General features: G+C 45.0%; 2 protein-coding genes across 14 annotated transcripts in view; both read right to left on the minus strand.

Annotated features, from left to right (window-relative positions):
• Nucleotides 1–1004, minus strand: part of LOC126981436 (phospholipase A2-like) — a 43707-nt gene extending 42703 nt beyond the window's left edge. For both annotated transcript variants that reach the window (XR_007733942.1, XM_050832472.1), the window contains exon 1: nucleotides 846–1004. The gene's annotated coding sequence lies outside the window, so the exon portion shown is untranslated. The remainder of the gene's footprint in view (nucleotides 1–845) is intronic.
• Nucleotides 1005–2183: 1179 nt separating this feature from the next.
• LOC126981435 (uncharacterized) lies at nucleotides 2184–16491 on the minus strand. Of its 12 annotated transcripts, none has more exons than XM_050832470.1 (7): nucleotides 16373–16491; nucleotides 8039–8177; nucleotides 7164–7216; nucleotides 4690–4835; nucleotides 4393–4488; nucleotides 3939–4049; nucleotides 2184–3579 (listed from the first exon to the last, which is right to left on the minus strand). In XM_050832470.1, exons 2-7 carry the CDS (start codon nucleotides 8091–8093, stop codon nucleotides 3297–3299), a joined length of 744 nt encoding a protein of 247 aa, XP_050688427.1. In that variant the 5' UTR covers nucleotides 8094–8177; nucleotides 16373–16491; the 3' UTR covers nucleotides 2184–3296. The 12 variants fall into 12 exon arrangements, with proteins under 12 accessions (XP_050688427.1, XP_050688418.1, XP_050688426.1 ...); XM_050832461.1 differs by having other exon boundaries at nucleotides 8039–8263; nucleotides 16373–16474; XM_050832469.1 differs by having other exon boundaries at nucleotides 8039–8236; nucleotides 16373–16464.
• Between the last annotated feature and the right edge of the window lie 1653 nt (nucleotides 16492–18144).

Below are 18144 nucleotides of genomic sequence, written 5' to 3' on the forward strand. Positions count from 1 at the left end.
GAAAGGGAGGGAAGGCGACAGGGTGAGAGAAAAAGTGAGGGACTGGAGAGAGAAATTATAAACTTGCTACAAGAGAGAGAGAGAGAGAGAGAGAGAGAGAGAGAGAGAGAGAGAGAGAGAGAGAGAGAGAGAGAGAGAGAGAGAGAGAGAGAGAGAGAGAGAGAGAGAGAGAGAGAGAGAGAGAGAGAGAGAGAGAGAGAGAGAGAGAGAGAGAGAGAGAGAGAGAGAGAGAGAGAGAGAGAGAGAGAGAAAGGACCGAGGACGAAGTGGATAAACACTTTGCAGATAAAAAAATAAAAGGGAGAGAAAGAGAGAGAGAGAGAGAGAGAGAGGGGATGGGAGAGAGGGGAGAGAGAGAGGGAGGGAGAGGGGTGGTGGGTATTGATTGCTACTTCTACAACTCTACGGGTTTGCCTCCTCACATTTCATTTGCAACGAGCGAGTGTGTGTGTGTGTTGAGAGCAGGATCTCCGTCAGTACAAAACACCTCCCTCCCTTCTATCTCTCCTCCTCCTCCTCCTCCTACGTAAGTCTCAGTCAGCACTCTATAAGCTCATACGAGGGAAGGAATCACAGACCCATAGCAAAAAACGAACGTCTAAGCTCGGGAGGGACCGTGAGCGTGTGTGTGTGTGTGTGTATCTATGTGTGTGTATCTATGTGTGTGTGTGTGTGTATGTCTGTGTGTGGGTGACTGTACTGGGAATTCACCACTGTGGCGTTTCATCACTTCATCCAATATTCAACAGTTTACGGCCCTAATACTACTCTATTCTTGCCGCTGTTACGGGTCCCTGCCGCCCACCGCCCTCAGCCACGCCCGCGACACGCCCTTAGTGCCTTACCTCAGTGGGTGAGTGAGAGGTGAGAGTCGGAGGAGCGTGGAGTCGGATGCTGAGTGCTCTGGCCTAGTCGGGGGGCCAGTGAGGCGACTGTTCCACGCGAGCCCAGAGCAGCTTCCTGTCCCCCACTCCCCCCTTCCTCCCTCCTCCCATTCCTCTGTACCTAACCTCTCCCTCCTCCTCTCTCTTTCCGTTTCATCTTTTTCCAGAATCAGGACTCTTTATCATAGGAGATTGATGAGTCTAGATAGCTACGGTGTACACAATTTTACAGTTACGATATTGGGCCCAAGGTATTCTAGCCAAATGCCGCGCGTGGTAAGCAGACTCTGATCCTCCCCGGCAGGAAAAGAGCAGAGCAGTGTCGAGCAGCAGAGGGAGGCCGGCGCTACATTGTGGAAGTGAACGAGAGGCTGGAAAAGAGTGTCGGCGGGGCGAGGCAGGGCGCGTGCGTGCCCGTGGGGGAAACAAAAGCTGGTGTTGACCCCACAGCAACACACGAGGGGCTCCGTGCCACCTAACTTAGCGGGGACGAGCAGCGGCGGGCACGCAACTGACAGGTTAAGAGAGAATTTTTAAGGGTGACCGAGTATAGGAGAGGAGGAGGAGGAGGAAGGCTGTGGCGCTATCGATCATGATGTTATAAGGAGAGAGAAACACGGCGAGTCCTGCATGGCGGGATAGAGGAGGAGAGTGGACAGGTGAGTTAGGTAAAAAGGTAAGCGTAGGAAATAAACAAGAAGTAGAAAAGGAATAAAAGGTAAACAGAGGTGAGGAAACATGAAAGGAGAGACAGAAGATAAACAGGACCAGATACATACATGAGGAATGATACAGGTCTATAGAGGGAAAGAAACATATTATATTTTCTTGAATAGGAATGTAACCAGAAGAGAGAGAGAGAGAGAGAGAGAGAGAGAGAGAGAGAGAGAGAGAGAGAGAGAGAGAGAGAGAGAGAGAGAGAGAGAAATTATATTTTACACTACCCTAGAATAACCATTTTCTTCAAGAGATGGAGAGACTTAGCTTTAGGAGGCTGACTATTGCAGAGGAACATGGCGGTTGTAATGTTCACACCAATTCCTCCATTCATAACAGCCTTAAACACACACACACACACACACACACACACACACACACACACACAGATATTAATGCAACACTGCTTTTAATGGCAATAGGCTACTCATCACCTCTACAGTCTATGATGCAATTAAAGGCTATATAGTTCTATGTGGTACGTGCTGCCTACTTCTACACTACGATACACTGATGTGAGTTTGTTGATATCAAGAGGCTGGCAGAGACATTTAGGAGGATATTGAACGAGATACAATAAAATAACTTAAAAAATATTTGATTATTCAGGACTTTACAAAAACAGCCCTTGGCAATACTCTGTAATAATATAATAACTCCTTTAGCAAACAGGATTTTCTTTACATAATTCGAAGCTGTCACTTACTGACACAATAGCTATATTTTTATTTGTCTATATCAACCGACCACTTTTAAAAATCTTTGTTTATGAGGAACATTTGCATTAAAAGTCTTTATACAAAACAAATTTAGCACATTTACGACTCCAATAGTGTGTGTGTGTGTGTGTGTGTGTGTGTGTGTGTGTGTGTGTGTGTGTGTTCTTTTTATGTGGGTATACGCGTTTTCGTATTTGTGTGTGTGTGTGTGTGTGTGTGTGTGTGTGTGTTCTAATAGGCGAAGAGACTAGAAGGAAGGGAGGGAGGGTATATGAATGAAAGGGCTCATGAAGGGTCACATTGCGGTGCTCTGTGCAGGGGAGCGAGCAGCCACTTGCCACTTACAAGCTCACTTCAAAGAGGCAGCTAAGGGGACATAACGGGACGAGGGGCGTAACTACACATAGCCAGCATCTACTCTTCCAGGTTACAAGGAGCTGCAAGGTGACATTATACCTTTCTACAAGTTTACAGGGCGGTTACGAGGCGACATAATGCCACTCTACAAGGGGGAGGGAGAGGCACAAGGGGACAATGCCTACTTCTGCTACTCGTCACACAAAGCCATACCCTCAGCGCCTCCTTCAGGAAGTTATGAATGGTGGGGCCTCCTCTTCCTCCTCTTGGTTCCTCTTGCTCCTCTCTGTTCTTGATTTTCCTTATCCTCCTCCCTCTCTCTCCCTATCTATCTCTGTTCCCTGTTTTTCTTCTCTACTTCTTCTGTCTTCTTCTTTTTCTTCTTCTCCTGTCTTTTTTTATCTTCTTCCTTTCTCTTCTTCTTTTATTTTATTTTTCTTCTTTTGTTATCTTATGTCTTTTTGTCTTTCTTTTTTTCTTTTGTTTGCTTCTTCTTTCGTCTTTTTCTTTTGTCTTTCTTTTATCATCATCATCATCATCTTCACCATCTTTAGTGGGAGGAAGAAGGGGAAGGAAAGATAGGTAGAGAGAGAGAGAGAGAAAGCATCGCGTGAGACAACTATTCGCCTTGAGGGGACAGAGACGCAGAAGAACCGACACACGAGTCGGAGGTGGAGGTCGAGGAGGCAACGAATCTCTGGTAACAGTGATGCTTGCTCCCACTCCAGCTCCTCTCCCTGTAGCGTCTCCGGAGCCACAGCGTTACCATCTTGCCCACCCCGGAGCCGGCGCTGAGGGCGAGGATGATGTAGATGTTCATGGTCATCGCCACGAGCATGAGAAGGGTCGCCACCAGGTACACCAACGTCTGCATAATGCCCACGCCCGCCAGCCGCGCCCACCTGGGATTATTGTAAGGTGTCATGTCTGTGTTGATGGCTGGGTTGATTGATTGATTGATTGATTGATGCTTATATGGATCGTTATTTGTAAACTATTTTTTGTTCATTTGTTTAATTATCGTTTTTGTTATTTGTTTATTTCTTATTGTTTTGCATTCCACCCCGTTTTATTTTTTTTACTCCGCTAGTTATTTTACAGCTTATGGTGAAAGTTTGACAGAAGAAAAAGAAAAAAAGGAAAGGAAAAAGAGAAAGAGGATGAATAAGAACAAGAAAAAGAAGGAGAAGATGAAGATGATGATGATGGTGAACAAGAACAAGAACAAAAAGAAAAAGAAGATGGAGATAAAAGAAGTTACCTTTGTAAGCTTCCCATATGCTGCTCCTCCTGTTGTTGTTCTTTCTGTTGTTGTTGCTGTTGTTCCTTTTCACTGGTTAAGGTGTTGTAGTTCTTAACATCGCCGCTGGAGCTGACGAGAGTAGAAGAAAGAATATATATAAGAAAACAACTTACAATTGCTATACGAGAGAGAGAGAGAGAGAGAGAGAGAGAGAGAGAGAGAGAGAGAGAGAGAGAGAGAGAGAGAGAGAGAGAGAGAGAGAGAGAGAGAGAGAGAGAGAGAGAGAGAGAGAGAGAGAGAGAGAGAGAGAGAGAGAGAGAGAGAGAGAGAGAGAGAGAGAGAGAGAGAGAGAGAGAGAGAGAGAGATGGGGTGATGTAAAAGAGAAGAAGGAGGAGGAGGAGAAGGTGATGATGAAATTATGATGATGAAGAGGAAGAGGAAAAAGAAATCACCCGAGCCCCGATCACTCACATAAGCGTCTGGGTGGCAGCAGTGTGTTTGCACCGGCAGGCGAAGGCGGCGCCGGTGCTGCCCGCCTCAGACAGGTAGACCTCGTCCATGAACGACCTGCGAGGAAAGACAGGAGGATTACTACTACTACTACTACTACTACTACTACTACCATTACTACTACTTATAATACACTCATCACCACCAACACCAACACCACTCCTTGCTCTCCCCAACAACAAACACTACAAACGCGACAGTACAATTCTAGTTAGTGCCCCAGTGAGGCCAGGTGAGGGGCGGACACAGGTAACTCACAGGGGAAGCCTCAGCAGCTCTAGGGCACAGGCGACCACAACGAGGATGAGGCAGGCGAGGGCGAAGGAGGCATCGTCGGAGGTGGCGAAGAAGGGGAAGAGGAGGATCTCTCTCACCCCTCCATGAAGAAGAGGCAAGTGCAACATCTGGTGAGAAGAGTTTGTGATCATAATGGTTTTGAGAATTATCCTCTTTTCAAAATATACAGTACGTGGTAAATAAGATCCACTCACACTCACACTCTCACACACACACAGACACACACACACACACACACACCTTTCCCTAGGAGCAGCTTTATTTGCTCTTCGTAGAATAAGAACATCTAAAAGGCAGTTCGTTATTCAAATGTGATGGAGAGACTCATCGCACATTTAAATACCTGCTGCGCACAAACCCGTCACACTTTTTATCTGGAGGGTGTGTGTGTGTGTGTGGGGGGGGGGGGGGAGGCATTCCTCATACTCTATACAATAGCAATATCTGTACTGACATCGTTATCTATCAGAGCCAAGTATTCGGGTGGTATACTTAATATTACAAAACTTTGCCACCTAACAGCTTTTTCCCTATGAGTTCAACAGGCAGAATATCTTGTTATATCCCATCAACGAAATATTTATAAATTAGACTCTTATTTGCCCTTATCTCCTTTCGTCTCATAAAAGCAGTCGTAAATACAAGATAGTCTACAGAATTCACTTACGACAGGCTGCCAAAATTCCCCTTATTCATTATATAAGTATGTATTTCCCAATAAATAATGTTTCCTCTTTACTTGATTGCTGTATTCTCCGTAAGTTCATAATAAGCTGATTAACATCTAGAAGCATCAGTCTCCCACCTCTTAACAATCCCCCATTACGCTATTGCACTACATAAATATAAACAACAGCTGTGGAGTGTTTGCGCAAGGACCATATTAACTTGACAAATATGACCCTCCCCTGTCCCCCTTAACTGCATGTCATTGGCCAGTCAAGGTGATGGATGGATATGAGGGAGAGGGGGGAGAGGCTAGCTGAAGAGTCCAAACGAGTTGATATACCTTTGTGTCTTGTGATGTGAGATTAAGGGATATGTATGTATGTTGTTGTATCTGTGAAGGTATGCTGGGACAGAGAGCTATAGATAACACATACATATAATATTGGGATAAAGATAACAGTAATGGAGATTAGATTAGGTACGAGTCAGCAAGAGTTTGTATGCCTTTGTCTTAATATATGAGTGGTATAGTGGTAATTGCATTTGGCATGAGTGACTGCAGATGTCTAGAAATGGTGAAGGGGAGGAAAGATAAAGGACATAGATGTATGAGACGAACTGAACGAAGGGGATGAAGAGATGGTTGGTAACTTAACGAACCATACAGTAAGTGCTTCAACGAGGAATGTTCTTGCTATGCCACAAGTGTTACACATTGAAAGTTGCTCATTAACTTCATAATCTCTCTCTCTCTCTCTCTCTCTCTCTCGCGATTAAAAATGTATTATGAATGAATATATAAACATACTGAAAGCCTCGCTCTCGCTCCACACAACACCACCCAACACCACCCAACTCCACCCAACACTACCCAGCTCCACCCAACACCACCCAACACCACCCAACTCCACCCAACACCACCCAACATCACCCAACATCACCCAACATCACCCAACTCCACCCAACTCCACCCAACACCACCCAACTCCACCCAACTCCACCCAACTCTACCCAACTCTACCCAACTCTACCCAACTCTACCCAACTCCACCCAACTCCACCCAACTCCACCCAACTCCACCCAACACCGCCCAACTCCACCCAACACCACCCAACTCCACCCAACACCACCCAACTCCACCCAACACACACACACACACACACACACACACACACACACACACACACACACACACACACACACACACACACACACACACACACACACACACACACACACACACACACACACACACACACACACACACGGGCGGTGGAGGCAATCAGTGTCCATCAAATGAAAGACAGGTTGGACAAATATATAGATATGGAGACGGGACTAATAGAGGTTAACTCGGGCCCTGTAGATTACAAATAGGTAAATACAAATAGGTAAACACACACACACACACACACACACACACACACACACACACACACACACTATTTTTATTTCACTCTTTGCGTATATGTCTTTTCGCGTCGATATCTGTGTGTGTGTGTGTGTGTGTGTGTGTGTGTGTGTGTGTGTGTGTGTGTGTGTGTGTGTGTGTGTGTGTGTGTGTGTGTGTTGGGGGGTAACCCGCCAGACGCGTGAAGCCCCATCTCGGATTTCTTTCCTGCTTGCATTCAGAGAAGCTGAGAAGACTTATAATTAAAAAAAAAAAATTAAAGAGTGGTGTTCTCTCTCTCTCTCTCTCTCTCTCTCTCTCTCTCTCTCTCTCTCTCTCTCTCTCTCTCTCTCTCTCTCTCTCTCTCTCTCTCACCTGATCGGTCAGAATCCCGTCATCCTGCAGGGTGGTCATGGTGGTGTTGGGCACTGAAGGGAGGGAGAGAGGACAAAGTAAATACTGTGGAATATTTACTTACACATTCGTCTGTCAGTTCATTTTGTTAACCCGGAAGCAACGACGGGCCAAATTTGTGGCTTTACCGTGTACCAGCGACGGGGGCCAAATTTTTACCATGATACAACCCCCCAAAAAAAAGAGATGCTGCATAAACTGATGACAAATGCGTTGATATATATTATGAAATGGTTTGCGTGAGTGATGATTTTTTCTCATTTTTCTCGCTTCGAGGGGCCTTTAAGAAACATGATCCCCGCAGCTACCGGGTTAAGTTTCATTTGCGCCTTCAAGAACCATAAGAAATATGCACAAGGGGATATAATTATGATACAGAATGAGATAGAGATAGATAGATAGAAATCGAAATTGACCTCTCATTTTGGACACTCCTTTGACCTCTATTCAGGAGCAGTAAGTAGCGGGCTTTTTTATATATATATTTTTTTACGCCCTTGAACTGTCTCCTTAGCTGTAAAAAAAAAAAAATAAATAAAAAGTCAAATCTTAGTGAATATGAAGGAAACCTGGTAAAAATAAATCAGGTAGAGCTCGGGGTCGCGGCGTGAGCCTCGACCCCGAACAGGTTTTGCTGGGGGTCCCCCCGTGCGGCGGACTTCCCCGGTGTATCCGCATCGGACGAGCCTAAGGTCAGTAAAGGGTGAAGCTCAAAGTCTACGGGACCCCTAAGAAATAGATTCTCTCTCTTCCTCTCTCTATCTCCATCTCTATCTCTATCTCTTAATAACAGCCACGTGACCAAGTACTCTGTCGGCCCGTGACGCGTGACTTACCTTGTTGTGGCGGCATGCTGTGGCCCTGGGCGTGGCTGCCGTGGTCGTGGTCCATGGTTGTGGTGCTGCTACCACACCACACAGCCTCAGCAGAGCGGTGGTTGTGCTGACGCTGCGGCTCTCACTTCGTCTCTCAACACTTGCACAATAAAACACACTTGTACGAGGCAATACTGATGATTGTTTCTAGTTGTCAGGCTGTACGTTATGCACGAATGTTATTGCCTGTCCAACACGAGCCAATATACACACACAAAAAAAAGTGACTTGCTATTTAAAACAATTATCGCCACACCACGCCGACGCAATACATGAGGAATACTGTCCGTGCAACATAAGACAACATACACATTAAGACTATATAGTGACTTGCTGGTTACGTCTACACCACACCACATCATCACAATACACGAGGAATATTGTCCATTCAACACAGCAATGGAATGGAATGTTTCATTTAGTCGGCGCAACATCTGTGGTCATATGCCGGAGAGAGACAGAAGGGGAAGGAATTATAGGAGAAGGGAACAGATCCCAGGAGATGGGACACAACCCCCGATTAATACCTGGTACCCATTCACTGCTGGGTGGACAGGGGTGTAGGGTATCGGAAAAGCCGCCCAAATTTTTCCACTCCGCCCGGGAATCGAGCCCAGGCTCTCTCGATTGTGAGCCGAGTGTGATAACCACTGCACCACGAAGCCCCCCCTCAACACACAGCAAGACTAGTGGCTTGCTGGTTATGTCTTCACCACACCACACCGTCACAATACACGTGGAATATTGTCCGTGCAACACAAGGCAACACACATGCAAGCTTCACCACACCACAGGTCGCAATACACAAAGAACACTGTCCGTGCAACACTAAGCAACATACAGCAAACCTAATGACTTGCTGGTTATGTCTTTACCACACCACATCGTCACAATACACGAGGAACACTGTCCATGCAACACAAGGCAACACAACAAGACTAGTGAATGTTTCTGGTTATCAGTTCACCACACCACATCGTCGCAATACAAGTGGAATATTAACCGTGCAATACAAGGCAACACAGCAAAACTAGTGGCTTGCTGGTCACGTCTTCAGCACACCACATGTCGCAATACACAATGAACACTGTCCCTGAAACACAAGGTCACACACACGTGCAAGATAAGTGGCTTCCTGGTTATCAATCTGCACACCACGTCGTCGTTACGTGCATCCAAGTGTGTTAAGCTTGCGTCTGGCACGAGTCCGGTGAGATAAATGTGTGAGGACCGGGGAACCGTGAACGACTCAAGCGAGGGAGTGAATGGCTGCCTAACCGTCTACTCCAGCCCACCGCTCGTTGAAGACTGACTGAGGTTTGGGTTGGGTTCCGTGAAGGGTCGTGGCGCGGAGTCCGGATTATCTAATAGGCAAATCAGGTGTGCAGTTCAGATTCTCTGCCTAACAACCTTTTTAAAGCTCATGCACTCGCGTTTTACTGTAACAGATGTGTGTGTGTGTGTGTGTGTGTGTGTTACTTTCTACTGGTACGTGTATTTGGGTACCATTTTGTTTTACTGTAATTTCATTGGGTAGATGTATTTCTTGTGGTCTATAATTATCTACCTCTATGTTTATCTATCTCTGTCTATCTACCTACTAACCCATATGTGATAGAAAAGACCAGAGAGGGTGAGGGATGTGCGTACTAGGGGAAGGAGGGAGGAGGAGAACGACCGGACGAGATAAGAAAATCAAAAACGTGGTTACTCCTCTGCTTGCAGTGCTGCTGTACTCACTTTGGCTCCTGCGAATCTGAGTGAGTACGAGCAAATCGGCGAGTAGAAACCAGTTGGGAATGCCGAGGCCGCCAGTCACAGAGAACGAGAGTGAGAACAATGCTTGATTACGTGTCTTTCACAACACACGGCATGCACCCGCCACACCCACTCCCCACGTCACTTCAACACGTGTCTAACCCCGGAGTAACCCGTCCCAGATTCGCCGTCTTTCCCTCAGTCACTACACGAGAATGACAAAGGCAACGTGTCTCCCACAGTCACTACACGAGAATGACAAAGGGAAAATTAGGTTCATTATTCATATTCTTAAAGGTATCAGGCTTCCATTACGATTATTTGCTAGGGCCACAGAGTAACCGGATTTTAATGGGTATTATTCCAGTGCAAGACAGAAGTCGTGAATCACAAAACAGTTCATGAAAATCACAGCACCTTCCAAGAGAGGCTTTTCAAACAGGGAAACTGAGGTGCCAATACGTTTAAGGATACATAACACTTCAGCCTTTACACATATATACTCCCTCGTCCTTGTTCATTAATAGATTAGCAAACGTTTGTATAGATGAGGATTCTTTTGCAAGGTGGTTAGATACGCGGCCTGTTTCGGTGTTCTGTTTCCTTGATGTTCATTAATAGATTAGCAAACGTTTGTATAGATGAGGATTCTTTTGCAAGGTGGTTAGATACGCGGCCTGTTTCGGTGTTCTGTTACTTTTCTATTTACTTTGGCTATATTCTTGTTTATAATAGTCACTGTTAAGAACTGTGAAAAATGGGGCGTGGTGGTCAATTGAGTTAGAGCGTCAAGCCATGGAAGGGAAGAGCCACGGCGAGGCGGTTCGAACCCCAGTGCCGAAGCATGACGTCAGGAAGGCCATCACGTCGTTAACCCGAGGCCACAGCCCCATAACAGCGGCCACATAGGAACAGGAGTAAAAGTTGCGATGATAAAGAAGAAGAGTAAGGAAATTGTAACGCAACTATCCGTATGCAAGTCCATAGTGCGTTGTCAGAAGATGATAGAGCAAAACATACAATAAAGTGCGAAAGATTAGGTGTAAACATGTGTAGCATTCCCAGCCATGCGAGAAAAAATAAAATAAAGGTTGTGACGAAGAGAATAAGGAAAGTCTAATGTAACTATCAGTATGCATGTCCACAGTGCATTGGCAGAGTATGATTAAGACATATGAAGTGTCGTAAGTCAGGTGTAGGCGTGTGTAGCATTCCCAGCCAGGCGTGAAAAAATACATAGAAAAAAGTTGTCAACAATAAAGAAGAATAAGTCAAGAGTGTGCAGGCAGACGATGATAGAGGGAAATGTGCAATGAAGTGTCGTAAGTAATTTGTAGACGTGTGCAAAATCTAAAGAACGTGTGTAGCAATCCCAGCCAGGCGCGAAGGAACAGAGGATGATAAGGACAAATACGCAATGAAGTGTCCCAAGTTAAGTGTAGACGTGTGTAAAATCTAAAAAACGTGTTTAGTAATCCCAACCAGGCGTAAAGGAACATAACTACGTACACTTCAAGGAGGTGAAGTTCCGAACGTAATTTAGGTAGTATTCGCTATTATTTGACTGAAACAACTAAACATTTGAGAGAGAGAGAGAGAGAGAGAGAGAGAGAGAGAGAGAGAGAGAGAGAGAGAGAGAGAGAGAGAGAGAGAGATTTGAGGCTGACATGCGGAAGAGCGTGAACACAAACGATAACCATTAAGTTCCTCTGGCTCATCTGTGTGGTGTCACGAGGCAGCAGCAACCTCCTCACTTTCCTCCCCCTCCACACACTGTCATTGGAGGAGAGGGAGGGGGAGAGGCAGAAGTGGTGGGGGAGGAACCTTGGGGGGGAACTGGGAAGGGAGCTCCGACATGACAAGCCCTGCCCCACTAGCCCCACCCCAGCCTCAGGCACAAAGACACCAGGGATGTTGATGGGGAAGATGAAACATTGGTTAACTTAAAGGGGTAGTAGTAGTAGTAGTAGTAGTAGTAGTAGTAGTAGTAGTAGTAGTAGTAGTAGTAGCAACGACAGTAGGAGGGTATTAGTAGTATTATAGTAAGAGGAGAAGTATAGTAGAAACATAGGTTAACATCGGGCGCAGAAAGAGGGAGGAATCTAGGTTTGGCTAAAAGAATGAACATGAAAATGAAAGGAAACCACAAAGTGACAATGAGGTAACAATGGAGTAAGCAACAACACACAATCGCTAATGAAGGCGGAAAAAGAGCAAAACAGCAGCTGCAATGATGACTCGGTGGAAATCTCGAGAGCGAAGGTTGAGATCCAGGGTGGACTCAGGTATATACACCATACTCTCTGAACCGATATAAAAGCCAGCATGTTGGGATGTTGAGGCTGTGGTGATTTGTCTGACATTACACAGACCATGAGCTGTCAACCGTTATGCAACTGGACACCTTTTTTCATGTCAAAGAAAAAGAGAGGAGGTTACTGGACAGCAATGCAAAAAATTGACTCAAAAACAGAAATCTAACTCACAAATAAATCAATACTTTAACACAACAAAACGAGTATGGATTTACCCCCTTCGATGCCTCAAGATATTTCCAAAGTTAGATAAAACAATAAAATGCTGCCTTAGATACTATTCGGCGTATGGTGCCCTCGTTTTGGAGGTAAATAGTTTTTTCATGGAGATTTTGGAGTTGCACAAGTGTTCCCTCCGTGATAAATGGTGTGTGTGTGTGTGTGTGTGTGTAATTCACCACGGCCTGATCACGTGTTGAACTCGTAAACGCCAGCAGGTACCCTTCCGACATGATCAAGTGCTCTTTTAATCGATCTATGGGTACCCTATTTGTGTGTGTGTGTGTGTGTGTGTGTGTGTGTGTGTGTGTGTGTGTAAAAGTGAATGATATATACTATCTAAGATTCCAAAACAGGCGGGTTTCACAGTTTTCTGCTAGTTATTATAATCGCATGTAGTATTTTCATGAATCCTAACTCTATAGACAATCCGAGCTAAAAATGTGTTGCAGGTGAACGCTGTATTTGTTGCTGTTCCGCTTGTGATAGAGAAGGGAAGCGTGGGGAGCTAAAAGTTCTTCCTAATACTTTCACCAGCTCAAACATTGCCTTAGTCTTTAAAGGAGCAATGCGGCTGCCTGGGCTTTTTGTTATCCATTTTCGGGTGGAGCAAGTTGGCCGTTCTGGATTTCCTAAACAAATTACGAGCCGGAATTAGTGAGAAGTCATGACTGAACTCTCATCATCATCATCATCTCTGAAAATCCATCACGGTCAACTGAGTCCGCCCCCATAATCAGTAAAAGTCAACATGGTCACATTGCTCTTAATAAAAACTAATACGACTTATAAATAATGGGTGTACAGTGTTAGGAAAATAAGTAATGCGTTTTGGAGCCTTCTGATTAATGTAGAATCACTAAAGTTTAAGGACAGACCACCTAGTCTTGAACATGGGGTCTGTGTGGTCTGATTTTCCATGTAAATCTATGTAAATCTCTCTCTCTCTCTCTCTCTCTCTCTCTCTCTCTCTCTCTCTCTAGTCGTGACCACAGCACAAAACTTTCCCCCCTCCCTCCCCCACTCCCTCAGAATTGCCTCATCACATTCGAAGAGCTATATACTTGAAGCTAAGATTGCCTGCTCCTCCTTATATGATAAGTATACGGGTAGGCAAAGGATTAAATAGCTTCACAATACCATTCCTACCGCTTCATCCATCAAACTCTTCTATTCACATCAATATGGATGCGAAAGTGATAAAGACCTCTACAAGAAATGTCTCCGCTTTTTCTACGCGTTCTTCTGGGTTTTAAAAGGATAAAATCTCGATAACACAGTTTTTCATCTTTTCTCTCTAACGTTATTTCGGGGTTGAAAATAATAACCTCAGAGCTACTTCACACTTCCATTAGCCTCCTCCTCCCCCTCCTCCTCCTCCCCCTCCTCCTCCTCCCCCTCCTCCTCCTCCTGTTAGATCGGTGTGGGTCATATCCTCCAACCTACACATACACAATTGTTCCTCAACAGGCCTTCCAGGAAACGAGTGCGACTGCAATCCATGAGAGAGGGAGGGAGGTTACAGACTGGGCGACCTTGAAACTGCATGAGGGGTTCAACACACACACACACGCACACATTACCATACACACGGCGGGTTTAAAATAAGTTGGTCCATGCTCTGTCTACAAATACGAGAGAGAGAGAGAGAGAGAGAGAGAGAGAGAGAGAGAGAGAGAGAGAGAGAGAGAGAGCAGGCAAGGTGTGTGTGTGTGTGTGTGTGTGTGTGTGTGTGTGTGTGTGTAATAAATGAGATTATTTCCTCAGGTTATCATTATTTATTTAGTTTTTTTTATTTTACCATTCATTTATTTGCTTATTTATCGATCTTATATTTACTTTATTTTATTTACTCATTTATTTATTTATTTATTGTGTGTGTGGACTTAAAGACATCAAAGTATGCATGAAGTCGTCGTTCCTTTTCACTTTTATCATTCAACGACGGAGAAGCGAGGGAGGGATAAATTGGGCGCACAACAGCCTGGTTAAGTTCCGTTAGCGGTGCGGGTGGGTGGGTGAGTGGGTGAGGAAGGAAGGAGTGAGGGAGAGTGAGGGAGGGAGTGAGGAAAGTGATGTGAATCAAGGAAGTCTCCTTGATGGAAATCGTCGACAGCTATTTTAGTCTCTCTCTCTCTCTCTCTCTCTCTCTCTCTCTCTCTCTCTCTCATTATCATTTTCCTTCTTTATACTTCCTGACTCAGAGCCTCAACAAATGTACAAATTCGCATTCCCAAGGTGCTTTCCGCCAGCTGACAAGTGGCAAATCCCTACGTCCTGTCATGTTACCCTGGCCATTCATTATACAAAATCCAACCAAGTAATGGAAGTTCACCCACAGTTTTTTTTTTCTTGTCCCTCTTCCCCTACCCTCACACTACAACCTATGCTCTCCATTTTTCCTTTCTCCCCTCCGTAAGAGCCCTCAAGTTCCTACCAGCAGAGGCCTGAGATTTCGCCCCACCAGCAGGAGGTTCAAGCAGGTCACCGGGTAGGATATTCTTTGAGCACTCGGCACGTATGGCGGAACTGACACATCAAACTGATCCCACCAAGAGTGAACATTTGGCAACCTCATTTCCTGTGTGATTTATCTCCCTTCCTCCTTCCTTCGTTCATTCCTTTCTTCCTTCCTTCCTCCTTCCATTTATCTTTCCTTCCTTTCTTTCCCTCTTTCCTTCCATCCTTCCTTTTGTCTTTCCTTCATTCAATCATTCTATCCTTCCTGTCAATTTCTTCCTTCCATCCTCTCTTTCTTCCATCTTCCTTTCTTTATTTCCATCCTGCTTTCTTTTCCTCATCCCTTCCTTAAGCCTTACAACCTTATCAGTACATGCAAGTTGTGATATGCTACACATTTCAATTAGGCTAACTTTTTTAAATGCACTATACGTATTATTTTCGTTTTGTTTTACATTTCACATAATTTATTTTTTTGCTATGTACAATGAGCAAGGTTTAAGTGCATGTATCCTCAATGATTTATATTTGACCTTGTTCGATGAGATGGAGATGAACACTATATATTTAAGTAAGGCAGAGATATTACCGTATGAACCTAAACATTATTGCATCGACCACCACCTAAACTGTGGAGCCGCATAGCCTATTTGACGACGAAACCCTTGATCACTTCTGTTTAAACATATAATTTGACTAAATCAACCTATATTCGTTTTGTTTCCGCCGCCTTGATCCTAAATGATCTAGTTACAACCTCGTGCTTTTAAATAAAAACTGCCCACGGGATATTTATGTAAATCATTCTTCCAATAAACGTCAGCGATTTTCCGTGAACTCATCTAATAAACATCAGTGATTTTCGTAGCCTGTAAATCATCCTTCCAATAAACGTCAGCGATTTTCCGTGAACTCATCTAATAAACATCAGTGATTTTCGTAGCCTGTAAATCATTCTTCCAATAAACGTCAGCGATTTTCCGTGAACTCATCTAATAAACATCAGTGATTTTCGTAGCCTGTAAATCATTCTTCCAATAAACGTCAGCGATTTTCCGTGAACTCATCTAATAAATAGCCGTGATTTTCGTAGCCTGTAAATCATCCTTCCAATAAACGTCAGCGATTTTCCGTGAACTCATCTAATAAATAGCCATGATTTTCGTAGCCTGTAAATCATGATCTAGCCCGTATTTTTAAACATATCAGCACCTCAGCTCCCTTTCTTGATAAGTCTCTCGCTTAAGTTACTTGGATTTCCATAGACTGCTTGGTGATGTTAGTGATAGTTTTACACGGCTTCTGCATCCTGAGCGGAAAAAACTTATGTACTGCGACAAATAACTACAGATCTACAGGTAACATGTATTCAGTGACACTATAGCTGTCTTCAATGGCCAATGTGGAGCGTCGGAGGTGTTAGCCACAGCTTCCTTCCTCCTTCCTTGCTCTCTCCCTCTTTCCTTCCATCCTTCCTTTTGTCTTTCCTTCATTCAATCATTCTATCCTTCTTAATTAAAAGTGTTCCCCCAACTTTGCTCACCTGTGGAGCGTCGAAGGTGCCAGCCACAGCCCGTGCACACCACCACTACACGCCACACTCACCACGAGACTGACAGTGATGGGACCTTGGATGGGACGTTGAGTTGTCGGTCGGGAGTCTTGCCTTTATAATGGCACTCCCTGATGTAGCTTTTTTCTGGGTCTGTGGTCTCTCTCGGTCTGGGTCTTTTGAGTTTCTAAATTTTTTGATTGATTGATTGATAGTTTATTGTCGCAGGTAAACAACACGGGAGAAGGGAGGAACATGCGGATCAACCCACGAAATCTGAGCGCACAAAACCCTGATTAGAGTAAGTGTGACTGAATACCTTGATGGTAATGAAGCAGGAAATAAAATGGCAATGAAATATAGCTAGAACACATGATGGGCGGAGGTGGAGGAGGAGGGGTTGAGGGGGAAGGGGAGGAAAGAAATGGAGGAGGTGGAGGAGGGGTTGAAGATGGAAGAGAGAGAGAGAGAAACATAAGAACATAGGGAAACTGCAAGAGGCCGAGTGGCCTACACAGGGCAGCTCCAGAATCCCCCCCACTACTCACGGTGGGTGAGGTGTAGTTTCAGGGATTACAAGAGAGGCTTGATCCTCGTTTACCTTCGGTACGGGCGTATGCTCCAGTACCCTGTCACCTTACTGCACCCACACCTCACTGCCACCTGTCATCCTCGTCCATGTAGTTATCCAGTCTACTCTTAAAACAAGCTACCGTCCCTGCACTAACTATGTGACTGCTGAGTCTATTCCATTCCCCCACCACCCTATTACTAAACCAATGCTTGCATATATCTCTCCTAAATCTATACTTTTCTAATTTAAATCCATTACTGCGTGTTCTATATCCTGCTGGCTAATTCTCAATACTTTACTTATATCGCCTTTGTTGTAACCCTTGACCCATTCGAATACTTCTGTCAGATCTCCCCGCACTCTTCGTCTCTCTAGTGAATGTAAGTTTAAATGTTTCAGCCTATTTTGATATGGGAGGTTCCTCATCCCCTGAATCATCTTGGTCATCCTCCTCTGAACTGATTCTAGCAAGTTGATGTCCATTCTGTAGTGTGGGCACCAAAACTGGACAGCATAATCTAAGTGTGGCCTAACTAACGCTAAATAGAGTCCGAGAATGAATATCCACAACTCCGACGAAAGCCTTATCAAAGAGATATTCTAAGTATATACATTCATAAGTATATACATACGTCATCTTACATTGGCTCATGCTGCCCTCCCGGAGCTCATCTTTAATCCTAGAATCTAGAGTCCGGGTTGATAGGTGGTCTTCTGGACAGCATGTGGGTAGTTTTAAGCCACTCGGCAGTGACTGAAAAATCCCAGCTTGGTGGCACTGGGCGGGGATTGAACTCGCGTTGTCCCGAATGTGGCGCCATCATGCTATCCACTCAGCCACCGCCTCCCCCACTGCTCCGTCCATGGTAGCGTTGCCCACATGGGTCACTTCAGCGCGGGTAGGACAAGACTTCTTCACCATGGACGGGCTTGTCAACCTGGTGGAGAGAGAGAGAGGGAGGTTAGGGCAGCTTAGGGTAGGGTAAGGTAGGTTAGGTAAGGAGGAGAGGCTAGATTTGGCAGGGAGGGAGAGATATGGCAGGGACACAGGCAGGGAGAGAGTGATTTGGCAGGGACAGAGGCAGGGAGAGGAAAATATTTGGCAGAGACATGTAAAGAGAGCAGGGGAGGACACAGTGCTGGGAGTTTTAGTAGAGGACCTGGAAACAATTCTCAGAAGGGAAAGAAA

Source organism: Eriocheir sinensis, chromosome 48 (assembly GCF_024679095.1).
Source record: "Eriocheir sinensis breed Jianghai 21 chromosome 48, ASM2467909v1, whole genome shotgun sequence".
NCBI classification, from domain to species: Eukaryota; Metazoa; Arthropoda; class Malacostraca; order Decapoda; family Varunidae; genus Eriocheir; species Eriocheir sinensis.